The 19,444-nt window shown below is 47.4% G+C and overlaps 1 protein-coding gene across 6 annotated transcripts; it reads left to right on the top strand.

Moving 5' to 3' along the window:
• Positions 1-118: 118 nt before the first annotated feature.
• Positions 119-18,407, top strand: DDX24 (DEAD-box helicase 24). 6 transcript variants are annotated; one of them, XM_082384508.1, is made up of 11 exons: positions 120-273; positions 880-977; positions 1,594-2,313; positions 7,789-8,092; positions 8,147-8,385; positions 9,453-9,606; positions 9,866-10,381; positions 12,384-12,459; positions 14,623-14,811; positions 16,221-16,350; positions 17,853-18,407. In XM_082384508.1, the coding sequence occupies exons 3-11, from the start codon at positions 1,599-1,601 to the stop codon at positions 18,122-18,124; spliced, it is 2,595 nt and encodes an 864-aa protein (XP_082240634.1). In that variant the 5' UTR covers positions 120-273; positions 880-977; positions 1,594-1,598; the 3' UTR covers positions 18,125-18,407. The 6 variants fall into 6 exon arrangements, 5 of the variants coding, with proteins under 5 accessions (XP_082240635.1, XP_082240634.1, XP_082240631.1 ...); XM_082384505.1 differs by having other exon boundaries at positions 7,789-8,385; XM_082384506.1 differs by lacking the exon at positions 120-273 and adding an exon at positions 280-461 and having other exon boundaries at positions 7,789-8,385.
• Positions 18,408-19,444: the final 1,037 nt, after the last annotated feature.

A 19,444-nucleotide genomic window follows, 5' to 3' on the forward strand; every position in this document is an offset into this window, starting at 1 on the left:
TACGGCGGGCTCCACCTGTTGCTCCTGCTCCCTAAGCCCGAGAGGAGGACCTACCCGCGCAGCCCATTGCACTCACCGTTCGCGCTCTTGGTACCTGGACTGCGAAAGCCGCCCCGCACAGCGAATTAACGGCGGGGTCTAAAATGGGGGCGGGACTTCCTTCCCAACGGAATGGCGTGCGTGAGCGGAAGCCCCTCCCCGGAACTGCGGTGGACGCTGCCGAGGAGGGCTGGTGCAGCAGTGTCTGAGGCGGTTGGTCGGCGCCCCTACACGGTGAGTACCGAGGCCGTAGCGGGGCCGAGCCCGGAGCCGGCACCCGAGAGGAGCTGGAGGCGGCCTCCCAGCGCGTGGCTCTCCAGGCCGTTGTGTTCTCGGGACCAGAGAGGGCGGCCGCCGGCCTCGTCAAGCGGCCTGGCCGACCCTGCGCCGGGGGCCCCTCGGTTTCTCTGCTTCGTGAGCCGGTTCGTGCCTGACGCGAGGCGCCAGCGCCGGGCTCCTGGCCGGGCGCCAGGAGGAGCGACCTCCCCCCCACCCCCGCTTTCTCTCTGGGTCGCAGTCCGCGTCCTCGCCCCCATGTGCCTCCCCTCTTACCCCCTATCGTTGATCCGGGTTGCTTGTGATCGCGGCGTAGCCCGTGCTGGGGGTGAACCTTCGTTGCGCTCTGGGTTGCTTTGCCGGCGGGGCGCCATGCTGAGCGGTTCTGGACGTGCGTCACCTTTTTGTCTTCGCGTGACGGTCCAAGGATAAACAGACCCTCATCATCCCCATTTTCCAGACGAGGAACTGAGGCTCACAGTGATTAATACGTGCACCCCAGACCCAGCGCTGGCCAGTGACGCGTCCAGATTTGAACCAAGGTTTCCCTTTGTCTTTCCACAGGATCTATTTTTCTCGGCCTTTCTGAAAGGGGAGAACGTGGCTCGAGTTCCAGTCTGACGACTTGTGCATAGATCACTTGTTTTTAAATCACTTAAAAGGTAATGAAAAAGCTGGTTGGGTTTTAAGCCATTTGGCAAAGGCCAGAGTGGTGGCAAAGGCATCTGCCCTCTTGGGGCAAGGCTTGAGAAGGAAGAAGGCTCTGTGCACTCTTAATAAAGCTGTCCCCCTCACCCACCCTCCAGCGACCCCCTCAGGTTCTTATTCAGCCTTCAAAATGGCTTGGGAGTGGCAGGCTTCACCCACCACGCTTTACAGAATGTTATTTATTGCAGAGAACATTTTGTGACCTAGCTAGTAAACCCCTCCCCCCTTTTAAAAATATGAGAACGCTGAGGTTCAGAGAGGATTAAGCAGGAGCTGCCAAGGGCACACGAGCGGTTGGCATTGGATCTGGAATCCAGACCAGATCTCGCTCATGTGTCTTTGCCACACCTCCTGTGTCCCCTCTGTTGCAGGCCAAGCTGCCCACTCTGCGGGTACAGTTCTTTCCTTCTTTGATCTTCTCTAGCTGGCAGCATCAGCGTTAGAGCCATCTTTGTGTCTTCACTTCTTTGCAGGGCGTGATACTCTGTAGGCTGCTTAGAAACTATCTGTTGCCTCAGAACCCTGTGCTTCTCAGTTGCCAATCTAATGGAACATTTCTCTCCTTTTCAGCAACCATGAAGCTGAAAGAGAAAAAATCGAGGCCAGAGCCACCAAACTATGGCAGAATTCAGAGGAAGGGCATCAAAGTTGTGGGAAAATGGAAGCAGGTGAAGATTGACCCAAATATGTTTGCAAACGGACAGATGGATGACTTGGTGTGCTTTGAGGAACTGACGGATTATCAGTTGGTCTCCTCTGGGGAGGGTTCCTCCAGTCTCTTCTCAGAGGAGGAGCCCAAGAAGAGAAAGTCACAAGCTGTTTCAGAAGGAGAGGAGCAAGGAGAGCCTCCCTCCTCAAAGAAAAAGATGAAGTTGAAGAAGAGTAGAGATGTGGAAACTGAAGGAAGCAGTGCCCAGAAAGTGTTTGAGGGCAAAGATACTGAGCCAGGGCCCCAGGGAGATGGCACAGTTTGTCCTGATCCAGAGGTAGGGGAGATGGCATCAGAAAGCCCGGCCCAGACGGTTCCAAAAAAGAAGAACAAGAAAGGGAAAAAAAAATCAGAGCCTCCTCAGGGTACTACTCCGAAGGTGCCCAAAAGAGCAAAGACGTGGATGCCTGAAATGCGTGATCACAAGGCAGATGTGTCAGCTTGGAAGGATCTGTTTGTACCCAAGCCAGTTCTCCGAGCGCTCAGCTTCCTAGGCTTCTCTGCGCCCACACCAGTCCAAGCTCTGACCTTGGCACCTGCCATTCGTGACAAACTGGACATCCTTGGGGCTGCTGAGACAGGTAAGGGCATCCTTATCTGGCCAGGGCAAGATTGCTTCTGGATTGAGCTGTGGCTGCTAACAGGCTGGTTGGCTGGGAGACGGGAATGTTGGGGGCATGACCACAAAAGCACTGTTGAGTGAAGGTTTTCAGAGGTCGGCTAGCTCTGGGTTGAAAGAGGCCACTTCCTGATTGGTGCCCTAGGCAGGTCACTTTATTTCTCTGCGCCCTGTAGACCCTATTATAAAATGGAGATAGACAACTACAGTACCTACTTCTTTTGCTATGTGGGTTAAATGTAAGTGCCTACTAAATTTATACATTTACACAATAGTAAACTAGTAACAAAGAGCAATAGTAAACTAAAATTTACACAGTGCATTGTAAGTGATCTGTAAATGGTAGTTTTTTTCCAGGTCTTGAGCCTTTTCTGAATGGCTCAGAGGTAAAGTAGGGCTAAGATCAGCCCTCTGGAGAGGTAGATCTTCATTAGTATGAGGAAGAAGTGTCTCATTCGCAAGAGTTGTCCAAAGATAAAAAGGGCTGCGTTGGGAGTTGGTGGGTTTATTGGCATTGGAAGGATTTGAGTTTGTGATGACCATTGGGTGGATTTGGTAGGCAGATTTGGGCAGGAGGTGCCTGTTGGGACTAGGCATTGTTTGAAGATCCCTCATTCCTTGGGCCACCTAAGACTTTGTGAAGCCAGGACAGGTTGACTCACCCTGGGGAGACTCAACTACTGATGGGGGAAAGGGCAATACAAGCCTGGAACTATTAGTCTAACTTGACCAGCAATAAACAATAGAAATATATATGTAATGTGAGCCACATATGTAAGTTAAAACTTCCTAGGAGCCATATTAAAAAAGGTTTTTAGAAAGTGAAAATTAATTTTAGCAATATATTTAACCAATTGCATAGCATATTTCAGTATGCAATGAATGTAAAATTTTTGAGATATTTTACATTCTTATTTTTATACTGTTTTCAGACTCTGATGTGTATTTTCAACTTGCCGCCCATCTCAGTTTAGAGTAACCACATTTTAAGTGCTTGACAGCTGTATGTGGCTAGTGGCTACTATATTGTATGGCATAGAACTGTAACCAAAAGTGGGTCCAGCTGCTCGCCGCTCAAAAGCCAATAAAGAGGCCAGCTTGGTGGAAAGGAAAGTTTGCTTTATTTTGGATGCCGGCAACGGGGGCGGTGGGGGGTGGGGTGGGGGGTGCTCCTGTCTGAAGGCCGACCCCCCCCCCAACCAGTGGACAAGAGCTGTTATAGATGGAGGGGAGGGGGCCGCATGCAGAAACAGCAGAGTCAGCTGTTGACAGTCATCTTGAAATTGGTCATTGGTGGTCTGACCAGCATCATCTTCATTGTTTTAAGTACAGTTAATCTTCAGTCCCAGGGTCGGTTTGTTTCCATTTTCTTGAGGCCAGTTCTCGGAATGGCAGGTTATGTCATGGCTACAGTCTGGTCATCATGTAGTTAACTTTTTCCACCTGGTGGGCGTTTTATCTGTAGATACACAGAGGGTATCTACAAGACAGCTCACAGAATATGGCTCAGAATATTATCTGTAGCCCTCGAGAAGGAACTAAAGGTCCTTAGCTATGCTTATTGACTAAACTATTATTATTTGGTCTTGTTGGACTACTTTCCTTTGCTTCTGCATTTTCTCACTTCTCTGATTAAACTTATTCTTTGGTTGAAGTTTTTCCACAGACAAAGGCAGGCAGAGGACATGGGGGGTGAGGACCATAGGGTCCTGCTGCATTTCAGAGCTAGACCATGTAGACCAGCGGTCCCCAACCTTTTTGGCACCAGGGACCGGTTTTGTGGAAGACAGTTTTTCCACGGAAGGGGGTGGGTGGTGGTTTCAGGATGATTCAAGTGCATTACATTTATTGTGCACTTTATTTCTATTACTGTTAGTTACATTGTAATATATAATGAAATAATCATACAGTTCACCATAATGTTGACGGGAGGCCGAGCTCAGGGAGTAATTTGAGCAATGGGGAGCGGCTGTAAATACAGATGAAGCTTCGCTAACTCGCCGGCCGCTCACCTCCTGCTGTGCGGCCCGGTTCCTAACAGGCCACAGACCGCTTCGGGTCCGTGGCCTGGGGGTTGGGGACCCCTGATCTAGACACTCTGTGCCTTCGATTTCTGGAAGAGTGGTCAGGAAACTTGAGGTGAGGTCCTGTATAAGAATCATAAAGATGGAAGAGGGAGGAAACCCCAGGAAAGGGGGATGGAGGTAACAGTAATAGCTTAGAACATTTATTTAACATTTAAAATACGTCACGTCCTGTGTTACATGCATGAACTCAGTTTCTTAAAACCACCCTGAGGTAGGTTCCGTTATTATTCCCATCTTAGTGAAGAGGAAACTCGGCCTCACAGAGGGTAGACAGTGTCCCTAAAACTGCCCCACTGAAAGTGGTAGTGCTTGAATAGTTCTAGACTAGGTCTATGTGCTGTTAAGCATTCGGCTACACTACTTTGGTATGTGCAGAGAGGCCTGGAAGTCTGTTCCTGGAAGGCAGAGGAGAGATGTGAGCCACTGTGGCTAGAGGTTGACATTTGGATTTATACCACAGCTCCTATCAGGCTATTTCTATGGAATGCTGTGAATCCACAGGTCCAAGTCTCAAAGACTTTTGGGGCTGTGGGCAAACTGCTGCCAATGCAGATAATGAATATATCCATCACCCCCAAAAGATGTTTGGGCCCCTTAATAATCCCTTCTTCCCTACCTAGGCTCCCCTCCTTGTTCATCCCCAGGTGACCTCTGATAGTCTTTCTATCGCTATCAATTAGTTTGCATTTTCCAGAATTTTAAAATGGAATCATACAATATGTATTTTGGGGAGGGAGAGTGTCTGCTCTTTAACTCAGCATACTTTGAGATTCAGCCATGTTACTGCAAATACCAGTGGTTCGTTTCTTTTTATGGATGAGTAGTATTCCACTGTATGGATAGAGTGCAGTTTGTTTATCTGTTGATGGATATAGTTCTGTTCTTCCTAGTTGTGGGCATTTACAAGTAAAACTATCATAAATATTGGTGTATCAGTCTTTGTATGGATATATGCTTTGATTCCTGTTGGGTAAATACCTAGGTGTGGAATGGCTAGGTCTTATGGTAAATGTAACTTTTTAGGAGTTTTCCAAAGTGATTGTACCATTTTACATAATCACCAGGTTATGAGAGTTCAGATTGGTCCATGTCCTTGCCAGTACTTGGTGTGGTCAGTCTTTAATTTGATTTAGACTTTAAAAATTTTAGTGATATTTCCTTGTGGCTTTCATTGGTATTTCCCTAGTGACTCGTTGAGCAGCGTCTTTTCCAGTGCCTAATTGTATCCATGTTATCTTCTTTGGTGGTGTCTGTTTAGTTCTTTTGCCCATGTTTTAATTGGGTTGTGGTTTTCCTATTATTGAATTCATAATATATTCTAGATACACCTCCTTTATCAGATATGTGATGTGCATTGTTTTCTCCCAGTCTGTGGCTTCTTTCTTCATTCTCCTTACAGTGTCTTTCGAAGAGCAGGAGTTATTTATTTTTTTAATTTTTATTTATTTATTTATTTATGGCTGTGTTGGGTCTTCGTTTCTGTGCCAGGGCTTTCTCTAGTTGCGGCAAGTGGGGGCCACTCTTCATCGCAGTGTGCGGGCCTCTCACTATCGCGGCCTCTCTTGTTGCGGAGCTCAGGCTCCAGACGCGCAGGCTCAGTAATTGTGGCTCACGGGCCTAGTTGCTCCGCGGCATGTAGGATCTTCCCAGACCAGGGCCCGAACCCGTGTCCCCTGCATTGGCAGGCAGATTCTCAACCACTGCGCCACCAGGGAAGCCCAGGAGTTATTTATTTTGATGAAGTTTAAATGATCACTTTTTCTTTTACAGATGTGCTTACCTAAGAATCCTTTGCCTAACACAAGATCACAAAGATTTTCTCCTATATTTTCTTCTAGAAGTGTTACTAGTTTTAGGTTCTGTGTTTCAGTCTGATCCTTCCTGTGTTAACTTTTATGGGGAGAAATACAGATCAAAGGTTTGGTTTTGTTTTGCATGTGGCTATCTAATTATTCCAGCACCGTTTGTTGAAAAACTACTCTTTCTCCACTGAATTGCCTTTGCATCTTTTTTGAAAATCAGTGACCGTATAGGTGTGGGTCTATTTCTGGAGTCTTTTCTTTGCCATTGATCTATTTGTCTATCTTTACTGTTTTCCCAATACGTCACTATGTTGGATACAGTAGCTTTAGAATAAGTCTTAAAATCAGGTAGTATAAGTCCTCCAGTTTTGTCTTTTTAAAAGTTATTTTGGCTATTCTAGGCCCTTGGCGTTTCAAGGTGAATTTTAAAGTCAGTTTTTCAATTTCTACAAAAAAGTCAGCTGGTATTCGGATTGGGATTGCATTGGTTATAGAGCCAACTGAGGACATGACATCTGGACAATATAGAATCTTCCAGTCCATGAATGTGGTATAGCTCTCCATTTTTTTAGGTCTTCAGTTTTTCTTAGCTGCGCTTTGTAGTTTTCAGTGTATGCACATCTATTAGATTTATCCTTAAGTATTTCATGTTTTTAATGCTTTTGTAAATGGTAATTTAAGATTTCCTATTTCTGATGCTAATAAATAGAAATCTGCATTTTTGTATATTGATCTTGTATCCTGCAACTTGGTACCATCAACTGGTTTCTTCAAGATTATATAGGATTTTCTTCAAAGATGACTATTCATCCAGTCTGGGTGCCTTTTGTTTATTTTTGTCTTATGTGTTGCACCGGCTAAAACTCCAGTACAGTTGGAATTGAAGTGCTATAGTGGGCATCATTGCTTGATCACTTATTTGCTTCTGCTTGAGGCATTTTAATTTTGGAACCACTTTAAATTCTCAGCTTGAAGTGTTTTGTTTTGTTTATTTGTTTTTGTCCACACAGATGGTGTGAATACTTGGGCTCCATATACGTTCAAAGGCTAGTTTGAAAATGTTCAAGCATAGACAGAAGTTTTAACGTTTTCTCGAAAACTAAGAAAATTTTCTTTTACTCCCTCCTTCCCCACCAGGGAAAGGTTTTGGGAAAGTATTATATAGATTTTCATTCCTTACCCTTCAATTTTGTGTTCCTTCACAAGAGCAACAAACACACACACACACACACATACACAACTTGCCCATCTCTTTAGGGTTTCATTGTTTGGACATTTGTCTGTAGTTTATTGGTGACCTCAGCCCGCAATGCCAGTCTGTCAGACTTTTCCTCAGACTCCTAATTACAGGTGCCCTCTGGTTGCAGAGCTGTATGGGTACCGTACCTGTGTAGGGTAGAAGGAGCTTTGGATTGGTCAGGGTGGCACTTGGCTATGTCAGGGTCCCTCATTCCGTGTAAAGGATAGAACCTCAGGCAAAAGTATGTACATCTGTTGATTGACACTGTTTTTGTTTGTTTTTTGTTTGTTTTTTGTTCTGCTTCTAAGGAAGTGGGAAAACTCTTGCCTTTGCCATTCCAATGATTCATGCAGTGCTGCAGTGGCAGGTGAAGAAGAAGCCTATCCCAGCTCTAAGTAACACAGGAGCACCACTTGGGGAGACCAGTAATGAGGCTGGAGTTGAGACAGGATCACCAGGCAGGGCTGGAACTGAGTCTGGAGCTTTGCCTGCTGAGATTGGAATTGAGGGTGAAGCACTGCCCAGGGAGGCTGGAGCGAAGGCTAGAGCACCACGCAGCCAGGCAAGAGGCAAGATTGGAGCTACAGTCTCAAACCAGGTGCTGCCCTCCTGTGATGATGATGATGATGATGATGATGATGATGATGATGATGATGATGATGATGATGATGATGATGATGATGCCGGTGAAGGACCTTCTTCCCTGATCAGGGAGACGCCCATTCCCAAACAGGATGAAAACAAGGAGGACAAGCTTGATGAAGAGCAGACTAGAAAGTTCAAACAAGAATTGGGTGGCAGAATTGCACATCCAAGGCGTCCTCTGCTTGGACTGGTTCTGACTCCCACTCGAGAGCTAGCCGTTCAAGTCAAACAACACATTGATGCTGTGGCCAAGTTTACAGGTGAGGTTTAATTCCGTTTAATAAATGTTGCCTGAAAGGATTCCAGTAGCTGGGGTGGCAGAGGTGAATCAGCTGTGCCCGCCCTCTAGAGGGAATCTTTCTCTCCTGCCAGAGAATTAAGCCCGACAGAAAACTGTCTGAGTGACACATTCTTTATTCTCCCAAGGATAACACATAGCTAATGCTATTCTAGCTGCATAGGAAATTGGTTAACTTACTGGATACAGTAGATACTTGGGGCAGCGTTTGGCAAACCACTGTTTGGGTTTTCTTTTTTGTAAATAAAGTGCTGCCACACCCACTTATTTACATATGTCTATGGTCACTTTTGCATCACCAATGCGGAGTGGAATAGAGGTAGTAATTGTACAGAGACCATTTAGCCCACAGGGCCAAAAATGTTTACTGTTGGAAAGGTTTGCTGACTCCTGCCTTAGGGCATTAGAACTTAACTTTTTCAGGGAATTCTTTGGGAAAGGCTGCAGAGTCGGGGTTTCAATTTTATAGTAAAAGGAGCAGTTACTTATCAAGCTCTGACCGTGTATTACAAGGCACTTTACTAAGCGCTTTGCTTGCATGATCCTTTGTGTTCCTTCCATACTGTCTACCTTGCGCAGTCCTCCACTAGAGAGGAGAAGAGAACACTAGCCATCAGAGGAGATTCAGTTTAATTTTAATTGAGGGGCATGGGCAGGAACTCCTAGGGGAGGTGTGTCACAGCTACAAGTTACATCTTTCCCAGCACTGTGGTGCACCACTGCTCATTTTTTCCAGAGCTTTGGATGTCACCATGCCTTGGTTCAAATCCAGCCCTACTGGTGTGGTTGGAGGGGAAGGAGTAGAAAAAAATGAGGTTGGGGAAATAGTGAGGGCCTAGATCATGGAAGACCTGGTAAGCCCTCTAGCAATGGCATCAACAGGGCAAGCCAGCTCTTAGCACCCCCCTGGAGAGGGGAGCTGTGCTGGTGACTGGCAGCCTTTACTAATCTGGGGGCGCCTGTGTCAGCGTTGGAAGAAATAAGCAATCAATCTGAATAACAGTGTCCCTTATATTTTGTGTACCGTAGGCATTAAAACTGCTATTTTGGTTGGTGGAATGTCCACACAGAAACAGCAGAGGATGCTGAACCATCAGCCTGAGATTGTGATTGCCACTCCAGGCCGGCTGTGGGAGCTAGTTAAAGAAAAGCACCCTCATTTGAGCAACCTTCGGCAGCTCAGGTGAGAAACAGTACCTCCCCCTTGCCCCCACCCCCTGTTCTGAAGCGGACCTGAGGTGACATGGTACAGTGTGCAGTGCCTTCTCCCTGTTACAAAGTGCCATGGTGTGGTACTAGCCAGACTTGGGCCTTTAGAAAACCGAGCATGTGTGAGGGAGATTGGTTGAGGGCCCTGGGGGTGGTGGGGTGGTAGAGTATGCTGTGGATGACTCCTCTTCCCTGCTGCTAACCAGGTGATGTGGGTCTGTCTGGATCCGTAGGTGCCTGGTGGTCGATGAGGCTGACCGCATGGTTGAGAAAGGCCACTTTGCTGAGCTCTCAAAGCTGCTAGAGATGCTCAGTGATTCCCAGTACAACCCAAAGAGACAGACACTTGTTTTTTCGGCCACGCTGACCCTGGTACATCAGGCTCCTGCTCGAATCCTTCACAAGAAGCACGCTAAGAAAATCGACAAAACTGCCAAACTTGACCTCCTCATGCAGAAGATTGGCATGAGGGGCAAGCCCAAGGTCATCGACCTCACAAGAAAGGAGGCCACGGTAGAGACACTGACAGAGACCAAGATCCATTGTGAGACTGATGAGAAAGACTTATATCTGTACTACTTCCTGATGCAGTATCCAGGCCGCACCTTAGTGTTTGCCAACAGTATCTCCTGCATCAAACGCCTCTCTGGGCTCCTCAAAGTCCTGGATATCATGCCACTGACCCTACATGCCTGCATGCACCAGAAGCAGAGGCTCAGAAACCTGGAGCAGTTTGCCCATCTGGAGGAGTAAGTCAGGCCTGTGCACAGATTAGCCATTGGGTCTAGGTCGCCAGGATGGTGGGAAGCTACCTTCTCTCGTGGGAGCCTTATCGGTAGAAGGTAGCCTTTTTTTTTTGCACAGCGTGAGGCAGGCTCACTCTGATCTAGTACATTTGGTTGCTGGTAATGCCCAACAGAAACTTCTTTAATAATGAGTAATGGTGACAATAATACCTATTATTATTGAATACTTAACAATATTTAAGTATTGTGCTTGCATTTTAGATACATTATTACATTCATTCACTTGTAACATCCTTGAGAAGAAGAATAGAGTCATGGTTAAGAGCACAGACTGGAAGCGGACTGCTTGAGATCAAATCCTGGCTGTGTCACTTCTAGCTGGTCAGATTACTTTGTGTTTCAGTTTTCTCATAATCAGTATAATAATAGAAGTTACGGCAGAGGGTTGCTCTGAGGAGTAAGTGAATTTATGCATTTGAAGTGTTCGGAACAGTGCTTGGCACATGGTATGAGCTTGCTAAATGTTAGCTTTAATACTTACCACTTGTCATTATTCTTATTTTATAGATTAAAAAAAGTAAGGTTTAGAAAAGCACTTAAGCTTGCCCAAGGTTTCTCAGCTTGGAAGTGGTAGAGCTGGGCCTCAGACCAGCCTGTCAGACTGCGGAGCTCACGCTGTCGTGTCCATCTGCTCTTGGGCCAGACTGATGGTCAGGCAGGCAGCACGGGGCAGATTGTCAAAATGAGGGCCTGGGAAGCTGGGCTTTAAATTGGCTTCTGCCCACATTGTTTTGTCAGGTTACCGGTTACAGATTAGTTTCAAGAACAAGTGGTTCACTTCCCTCTAAATGTTAGTAAGTAGAGTTAGTGGTTCATTGGATCAGGAGTTGGCAAACTATAGCCCATGGGCCAGATCTGGCTTGTTGCCTGTTTTTATAAGTAAAGTTTTATCGGAACACAGTGAGGCCTATTTATGTATTGTCTATAGCTGTTTTTGTGCTATAATGGCAGAGTTGAGTAGTTTCAACAGACATCACCCACGAAGCCAAAAATAGTTTACCCTCTGGCCCTTTACAGAAAAAGTTTGCTGACCTTGACTTAGAGCGGTGGTTTAATATTTTACAAACTTTAGTTTGCATCATATTCCGCAGCCCTATCTCAGAGATACAGGAAGTGGGGACCCTGAAGGGCCTAAAATCTTAAGTTTTTAAGACATACGTCAGGTGCTTTTGACTCCCCTCAAACTACACATACATTAAGAAACATCACCCAGTACATATTATTGAGTGCTTGCTGTGAACCTGGCACTGTTCTAGGGGCTGGTAATAGAATAGTGAGTAGTACAAAGTCCCTGCTGTCATGGAGTTTACATCCCAGGGGAGGGAGGTAATAAACTGAAAAGTAAGTATGCAGTTCGTCAAGTGGTGCTAAGTGCTAAGAAGTAAAGTTATATAGGGAGTTGTGCAGACTGTGGGTGTGTGGTCTGGGAGGCTTTTCTCATAAGGTGAGATTTGAGCAGAGAGTAGAAGAAAGTAAGGAAATGTGAATATCTGAGGAAGACCTTTATGGCCTAAGGTGCACTAAGTGCACAGGCTGGGAGGCAAGAGCAGGTTTGGCATGTTTGAGGAAGAGCGAGGAGAGCAAGGACGCCTGTGTGACTGGAGGGAATTAAGTGGGAGGGTGATAGGAGATGAGGTCACCGACCTAGAGTATGGCCCCATTTAATGCACTTGAGGTAGTCTTTATTATTGCAGAGTGTGGCTTGTCGATTGCGGCCAGTGAAACCCAGGTTTGGATCCTGGCTCCACAACTGAACAGCCATATATATACCTTGGGAAGTTAATCTCTCTGAGCCTCAGCTTCTTTATCTGTCAAAGCGACGTATGTAATAGTATTGTCTCGTAGAGTGTTTGTAAGGATTGTTGTGTTTAGAGTACTCAGTGGTAAGAATTTGATTAATGATAGCCGTTAGTTATTATTAATGAGCTTTCTCTCTCCACCACAGTTGTGTTCTCCTGGCAACAGATGTGGCAGCTCGGGGCCTGGATATTCCTAAAGTCCAGCATGTCATCCATTACCAGGTAGGGACATCAGGGAATTTGTAGGCATCTCCCAACATTGAGTGGGGAATTTTTAAAGCAAGGGTTGAGGGAGGAGGAATTGTTGGTCCCAAGGCCTCACGCAACAGAGAATACCACGAGCATCTAGTGACCAACTGGCTGCTGCCACTTTTGGAACACTGTGGTGAGAGTTATTCTCCAAAACCTCTTGACACTGTCTGATGTCAAATATCAGATAGCCCCTTTCTTTTTGACTTGGGCAGGCTACCTAATATTGGCAGGTTAGAGTCTTAGTTTCTTCCATGAAATGGGCATAATAAGTTTAGCATGTAAAATGATTACCCTGCTTGTAGAGAAATAAAAGAGTGTGGTAATTAAGTCCTGCCTGGGCTTAAATCCCAGCTGTGTACCCTTGAGCAAGTTATTTAGTGTCTTTGTGCCTCAATTTTTTCATTTGTTAAATGGCAGTTATTACAGTATCGACTTCTTAAGTTCTTATTAAGGTGAAATAAGTTATTACGTGTGAGGAGTTTAGAAAGCCAGGTGGCACTTCCTAAATGTTAGCTGCTGTTGATCCTGACATTAATATCAGCACATGTACCTGGTAAAGATTAGCATAGAGTGGTGGTTAGGCATATGGGCTCCGGGACCACACTTCCAGTGTTTGAATGCTTCTTGGCTGCTGCTTAGTGGGTGAGCTTTCGGCATGTTACTTAGTATGTCTGGTTTCAGTGTCATCATTTGTAAATTGGGAGTAATAACGCTACCTACGCCATAGGGTAATCACCGAATTAAACGAGCTAATGCTGACGGATCGCCTAGCGAGTGTAAGTACTCAATAAATGGGAGCTATTCTGGCAAGATTATTTCCCCTTTAAATCCTTCATGCTTTTAACCATCTTTGAGGGTGCCAATTCAGTTTAGCAAATCTTTATTCTTCCTCTTTTTGGGAAAGAGTCTGGGTCAGTCTCTAGGAAATATCCAGATGAACAAAATACCGTTCTAGCCCCTAAGAAGTATCACATCCACCAGAGGACGTGAGATGACCATACCCATAATTTAAGGCAGAAGATATCAGAAAGTTGCTAAATAAAATCGGAGAGAGAGATAACTGCTAGTTTGGGAGGTTAGGAGGTTGGAAAGTGCTTTCTAAAAGGTGCTTGGCATTTAAGGATGGAGAGGATTTGGGCATGTAGAGGTAGAGAAGGAAGGAAGAGAAGGAGAAAACATGTGGAAGTGGGCAGCTGACAGGGAGTGAGAAGAAGGGGGTGTATGTTAGAAGAGGAAAGTGAAGAATGGCATGATTTCCAGCACCATTATGAACCACTGATGATCGTGCTTGGAGCACTGCATTGGAAAAGATACGGAGCCTTACTGGGGCTCAGTGGAGAAGACTGTTCTTGATTAGTGGTGTGTGCCGCGGGCGTGGGAAGGGAGGGATTGTCAGCTCCCGTGCCACGTTATGTGTGGATAATATGCCCAGTTCTGATTGGAGCAGAGGCAGCATGGCCCAGGCGTTAGTGTGGTCTTTGGAGCTGGACTGCTTCATTTCGAGTCCTGGCTCCACCATTTAGTTGGGTAACTTAGGGGAAATCGCGTAACATCTGTGTGTTTCAGTTTCCCGGTCTATAATATGGATAATCGTGAAAGCATCTATTTCATGTTATTATTGTTGAGGGATAAATGGGGTAAGTAATACATGCAGAGTGCTTAGAATTGCCTGGCACATTGTAATTATTTAATAAATGTTGGTTATGATTACCATCATCAGTCATCCATGCAGAGTTAATGAAGAACCATTAAGAGTTTCTTTAGGTAGAGGGGTTATTATGCTCAGAGCTTTGACTCAGGAAGATGACACTGGCAGCTTTGGGTTGGGTCATGGGGGCAGTGGCAGGACTGGAGGCCAAATAAGAAGCGACTGCCGTTGTCCAGTTGAATGGTCATGAGGACCTGAACCAGGGCAGGGGCATGGGAGGGCAGAGCCTGCACAGTGAATGGGCTAAACCTGGGGACAGTTTGGATGTGGGACGTAGGGAGAAGGGCTGGATCTGTCCACAGTGCTGGAGAGGTTTCTAGCTGCCTGGCTGAGAGGGAGGAGGGTCCAGCCTTGGGTTGTTGGCCTTGAGGGGAAGAGCAGTGCTTGGTGACAGCTACGATGACCTCCCAGTTCCTCCTTGGCAGGTCCCTCGTACCTCGGAGATTTATGTCCACCGAAGCGGTCGAACTGCTCGTGCCGCCAGTGAAGGCCTCAGCCTGATGCTGGTTGGGCCTGAGGACGTGATCAACTTTAAGAAGATCTACAGAACCCTTAAGAAAGATGAGGACATCCCACTGTTCCCTGTGCAGACAAAGTACATGGATGCAGTCAAGGTAAAAAGAAAAGTTAGAAGCCCAGTGCTAATGAGGGGAGGGATTGTGCTGCTCCGTCACTTTGCTGTGAGATTCTTGCCGTACCACCCTTGGAAACTAATTAGTAGTTCTGCCAATAGCTAAGCAGGGAGATTTGTAAAAAAAAAAAAAAAAAAAAAAAAATAAGAAATGGGTTGGGGGGCACCGTGTCTGGCAGAGGGGAGGATAGGGTGAGTGGCCAGAGTGTGAGTTTTCTTCATGAACCCTTCCTTCACTCTGCCCCTGAAACCTCCACCATTACACCCCCCCACCCCGCCCCCCATGGACAAGGGCAGTGAGCATAGCTGTCTGGACATGCCATTGGATGGGTGGTTGTAGGGAGTGAGGTCAGTGTGTCTTGCTGAGGCAGAAACTAAAGGTGTGTCACATCCCCGAAGCAGATGCCTGTAATTCCTACCTTCAGGGTTTTATTTTTAACTCAATAAACATTCACTGAGTGGGTGCTGCTTATTATGGGCTGCAGCGTGTCAGGCACCAAAACAGGGTGGGTTCTCTTCCGTAGAAATCCACTGGCTTGTGAGGCAGGTTGGGTCCAGGCTGAAGTTCAGGTACAAATGGAGCTCTGTGGACTGGTGGGTATATGGTAACATTGGTAGGAGATTTCGTTTCCTCCAAGCCTCCTGCAGGCAGAGGTGTGAAGAGGTGAAGAAGGGATGGAATTCCAGGAACTGGGGGAGCAAAAAGCAAGGAATGGTTCAAGTTCTGTTGGCTCCTCTGGCTCGAAAGGAATGTTAGCTGTGTGGGGAAATACGGTGGGAGATGAGATGGAACGGTGGAGAATGCAGAGAGGATTAGGAGCCACTCTGGCTTCCCGTGGCTCTTTTCCCCCACATCACAAGATCTTTCCCATCTTCCTGGTGTATCCTGTCGCTGCGGTCTGAACCCAGAACCCAGGAGAAGGAGAACTGAAGTGTTTTTGGCAGAGGACAGTGTGGAAGAGGGGGATGGCAGTTCTGTGCCAGTTCTGTGTTGTCCCTGTGAGTGAGAGCGGGGCCCTGAGGGCTCGAGGGCTCTCGGGGTGTCTCCAGGTCTCAGCTCAGCTATGGAAGCCAGCTGCGGTGTCTGGGGAAACAGTTCCCTTTGACACGTGTAGGTCGGGAGTCTGACCGAGGTGGGCTGCCAAGAAGAGGGGCTGTTCGAGCTGGTTTGGCAAGCCGGCTCTTGTGGTTCATGTGTACACGCTCACAAGTAGCAGTTGCCCTCTGCGCTTTAATCAGGAACCAAAGCAAATGCATTTCGATGGGAGCTGAGGTGCATCTCACTGAACACTGATCTCAAGAGCTTTTTTAAAAACACAACTTAAATGAGACTTTTCTCCCCAGAGCCCTGAATCCTCTGTCAGATGAATACTTTCTGTTCCTTTCCCCTAGGAGCGAATCCGTTTAGCTCGACAGATTGAAAAAGCTGAGTATCGCAACTTCCAGGCTTGTCTGCACAACTCTTGGATTGAGCAGGCAGCGGCTGCCCTTGAGATCGAGCTGGAAGAGGAAATGTATAAGGGTAAGGGGCAAGATGGACTTGAGGAAGGGTTCATTCAGCTTTTATCTTTCGTTTTTCCCTTCAACTTCTGTCTGTTGGAACCTCCCCACCACCATGGGTCCTATCAAAATTGCCAAGACCCCTTTTCCTTCTTTGTGACAGGCCCTAATCTCAGATGAGCCTAAAGCCCTCAGCCTTTGTCTCCTTGTGTCATCGTTTGTCTGGAGCCTATAGCTCCATCCCTCATGTGGAGAGGCAGTGGAGTACGGTGATGTCAGGGCTGGTTCTGCGGCCAGACTGCGTGTGTTTGACTGCTGCCTCATCCCTTAACTAGCTATGTGACCGGGTCAAGTTACTTAACCTCTCTGTTGTACCTAGGCTGTCCTCATTTATAAAACGCAGGTCATAAAGTACCTACCTACCTCATGGGGTTGCAAAGATGGCTTGAGTTACTGAGTATAAAGTGCTGATAACGGTGCCTGGCAAATAGAAAGTATTGGGCACATTTTAAGTTATTTATTGCCACCTGTCTTCCAAGCTGACAAAGCACTTCTGTCGTCATCTCATTTGATCTTCTCCAGTCTCATGATGTAAACAGAGCAGGAATTGTTATTACATTTGGGAACTAGAGGCTCACAGAAGCGATTTGTGCAGGGAAGCAGCTCCAGCACCAGGTGTTGACTGAGCCCCTGCTCCGAACCTAGGCCAGAGACTAAGGATTCAGGGATGAATCTGTGTGGTCCTTGCTCTGGGAAAGCTCCTGACTCTAAGAAGTGGTAGAACCACATCTAGAACTAACAGCAGAATTAGGTCCCGTGCTCTTTCCACCCCACAAGTGGGCAGCTCAGCTGAGGTGTTGGCATCTCGGTGCCAAAGCCAGCAAATTCAGAGGCAGGCTTAACTGCTCTCTGCTCAGCATGGAAGCCGGGAACCAAATCACTAGGCTCGATGACAGTCAGTGGTCCTCCTGGTAGCTCAGGCTTGGGGCTAGGGCGGTGATGTGAGGCCCTGGCTTCCCTTCCTGAGGCCAGGCTGGCGTGGAGCCCTCTGGCTGTGTCCGCCTCTGCAGGTGCAGTTACAGCGCTGGTGGGGAGATGCAGGGGAGCTGGGCTGCGTGGGTGGCTTTCACTGTCTCCTGAGGGGTTTGTAGCTGTCCAGTCACCAAATTCCAGGCAACCAGTGGGTGCGTCATAGGAAGAAAAGTGATCTTCAGGTCAGGAGACTGGGGTACTAATCTCAATTTGACAGCTAGCTCTGTGACCTTCGGCAAGTGACCTGGATTTCCTCAACTGTAAAATAAAGATAATTCCTGTCTTAGAGGGTTTTTTGGAGGAGTAAAGGACAGCGTGGCCCTGAGTGGTTCTCCTAAACCGTGTTGGAAGTTAGCCAACACTAGTTTCTGCAGAGAGCTTTCCTCCCCAAGAGTCCCAAAACATTTCTCATCACAAGTATTATCCATCAAGGGACACAGAATGCTCCTACAAGTCATAGTAAACATGATCTATTTTGAATTGTGTTTCAAGGAGGAAAAGCTGACCAGCAAGAAGAACGTCGGCGACAAAAGCAGACGAAAGTTCTGAAGAAGGAGCTGCGCCATTTACTCTCCCAACCGTTGTTTAAAGATGACCTGAAAACCAAGTATCCCACTCAGTCTGGCAAGCTGCCCGAGCTCGTGTCCGCCCCAAGAAATGGTGAGTCCGCGCTGAGCTGCCTCTCCAAACAGAAGAAGAAGAAAAAGAAGCAGCCAGAAGAGCGGCAGCAGGAACAGCCGCAGCCAAGCACAAGTGCAAACTAACCGCCCCCCGGTCAGCATCTGCTGGTGACCGCACGTTGTGTCTGTGTTCTCTGGTTGTACGGAAAACCTTCGCACCTTTGACTTCACTCCACTGTCAGCCCCAGTTACAAAACTCTCCCTCTCTTCCACACCACCTCCCGTAGCAGGAGAGACCTCATGCAGATCTGTGTTGTTTCACAGTAAGAATTCTATGTAGCAGCTTATATATTTCTGCATTCCAGTGTTTACAGGCTTCTTGTATGGTTAACTTGATTTCCTCAATTAAAAACAATGGTCAGAACCAGCGCATGTTCTTGAGTTTTTAGCCAGGATATGGGGGACACCGTCATAGTCCTCTGGCTGCAGGATGCACACGGGGTGCGTCTCACTCCGCTGCACGGTGTGGATAGAGCGAGAGGCTGGTGAGCTTCGCAGATCACTGTAAAGTCATTTCTGCCTGGGTCCCCAACGTGTGTTCCCGTTTTTCTCCACAGCAGAATCCTAGCAGCTCCTTAGCTCTACCTCACAGCTGCTGTCTTGTCTTAGCCTCACTGGGAGGTGGGCAGGGAAGAGATTGCCGTCTTCGGCTTCCAAGAGAACACAGCTTCCGTGACATCACAGAGCCACGTGTAGGGAAGCCAGGAGCAGTCTGCTGAGTCTGGCTGTGAGGCACCTGGGATCCGGCCCTGGCCAGTCTCTCCAGCCTCGTCTCTGCTCCCTTCCTCTGTGTGACGGAACTGGTTGCTGCCCGCGGTCTCACGCCCCCATCCTTTTGCCCTGAGCCTTTGTCCAAGCTTTTCCTTGGCCTGTTTGCCTTTTCCTGCCCCTGAGCACTGCTGGCCCCTGAGACCTAGGAGGTGAGGTGTCCTCTCGTGAGCTCCCACGGTACCCAGGCTCACCCTCTTCACAGCACTTGCCACACTGGCCTCCGGCACCTTGCTGAGCTCCCTGCGGGCAGAAGCTGCTTATTACTCCTTGCAGCCCTTGTGCTTAGACCAGGGCCTGGTGTAAATATGTGCTGAGGGAACGCGAGACCTCCCGGCACCACCGCAGCTTCCTCTGGGTCAGCCCAGGTGAGTAGCCACAGTCACAGGAGAAGCACCGATCTCTGCACAGCGAAGTCTGGGCTTCTAAACAGACGTTCCCTTGGCCTCATGGTTGGCAGCTGTGTTCCGTCAGTCCCTGTGGGCAACTGCAACAGGGTAGTTGGCCTAAACTCAGATTCAGGTATCACTGAGTGTCGGTTAGGTACTTTTATCTACTTCGATTGTCAGTTTTCCGTCAAGGCCCTGGGACATAAGTCTTAGTACCCTTTTTTTGCAGTTGAGAAAGCGCACTATG

This window comes from Balaenoptera borealis, assembly GCF_965194805.1.
Source record: "Balaenoptera borealis genome assembly, chromosome: 3".
NCBI classification, from domain to species: Eukaryota; Metazoa; Chordata; class Mammalia; order Artiodactyla; family Balaenopteridae; genus Balaenoptera; species Balaenoptera borealis.

Bases quoted from the DNA above. Each gene is read 5' to 3' on its own strand.
- DDX24 (XM_082384505.1), top strand. From the start codon at position 1,599: ATGAAGCTGAAAGAGAAAAAATCGAGGCCAGAGCCACCAAACTATGGC. The intron at 2,314-7,788 runs GTAAGGGCATCC...TCTGCTTCTAAG, and splicing joins CCTTGGGGCTGCTGAGACAG to GAAGTGGGAAAACTCTTGCC. The intron at 12,460-14,622 runs GTAGGGACATCA...CCTCCTTGGCAG, and splicing joins AGCATGTCATCCATTACCAG to GTCCCTCGTACCTCGGAGAT.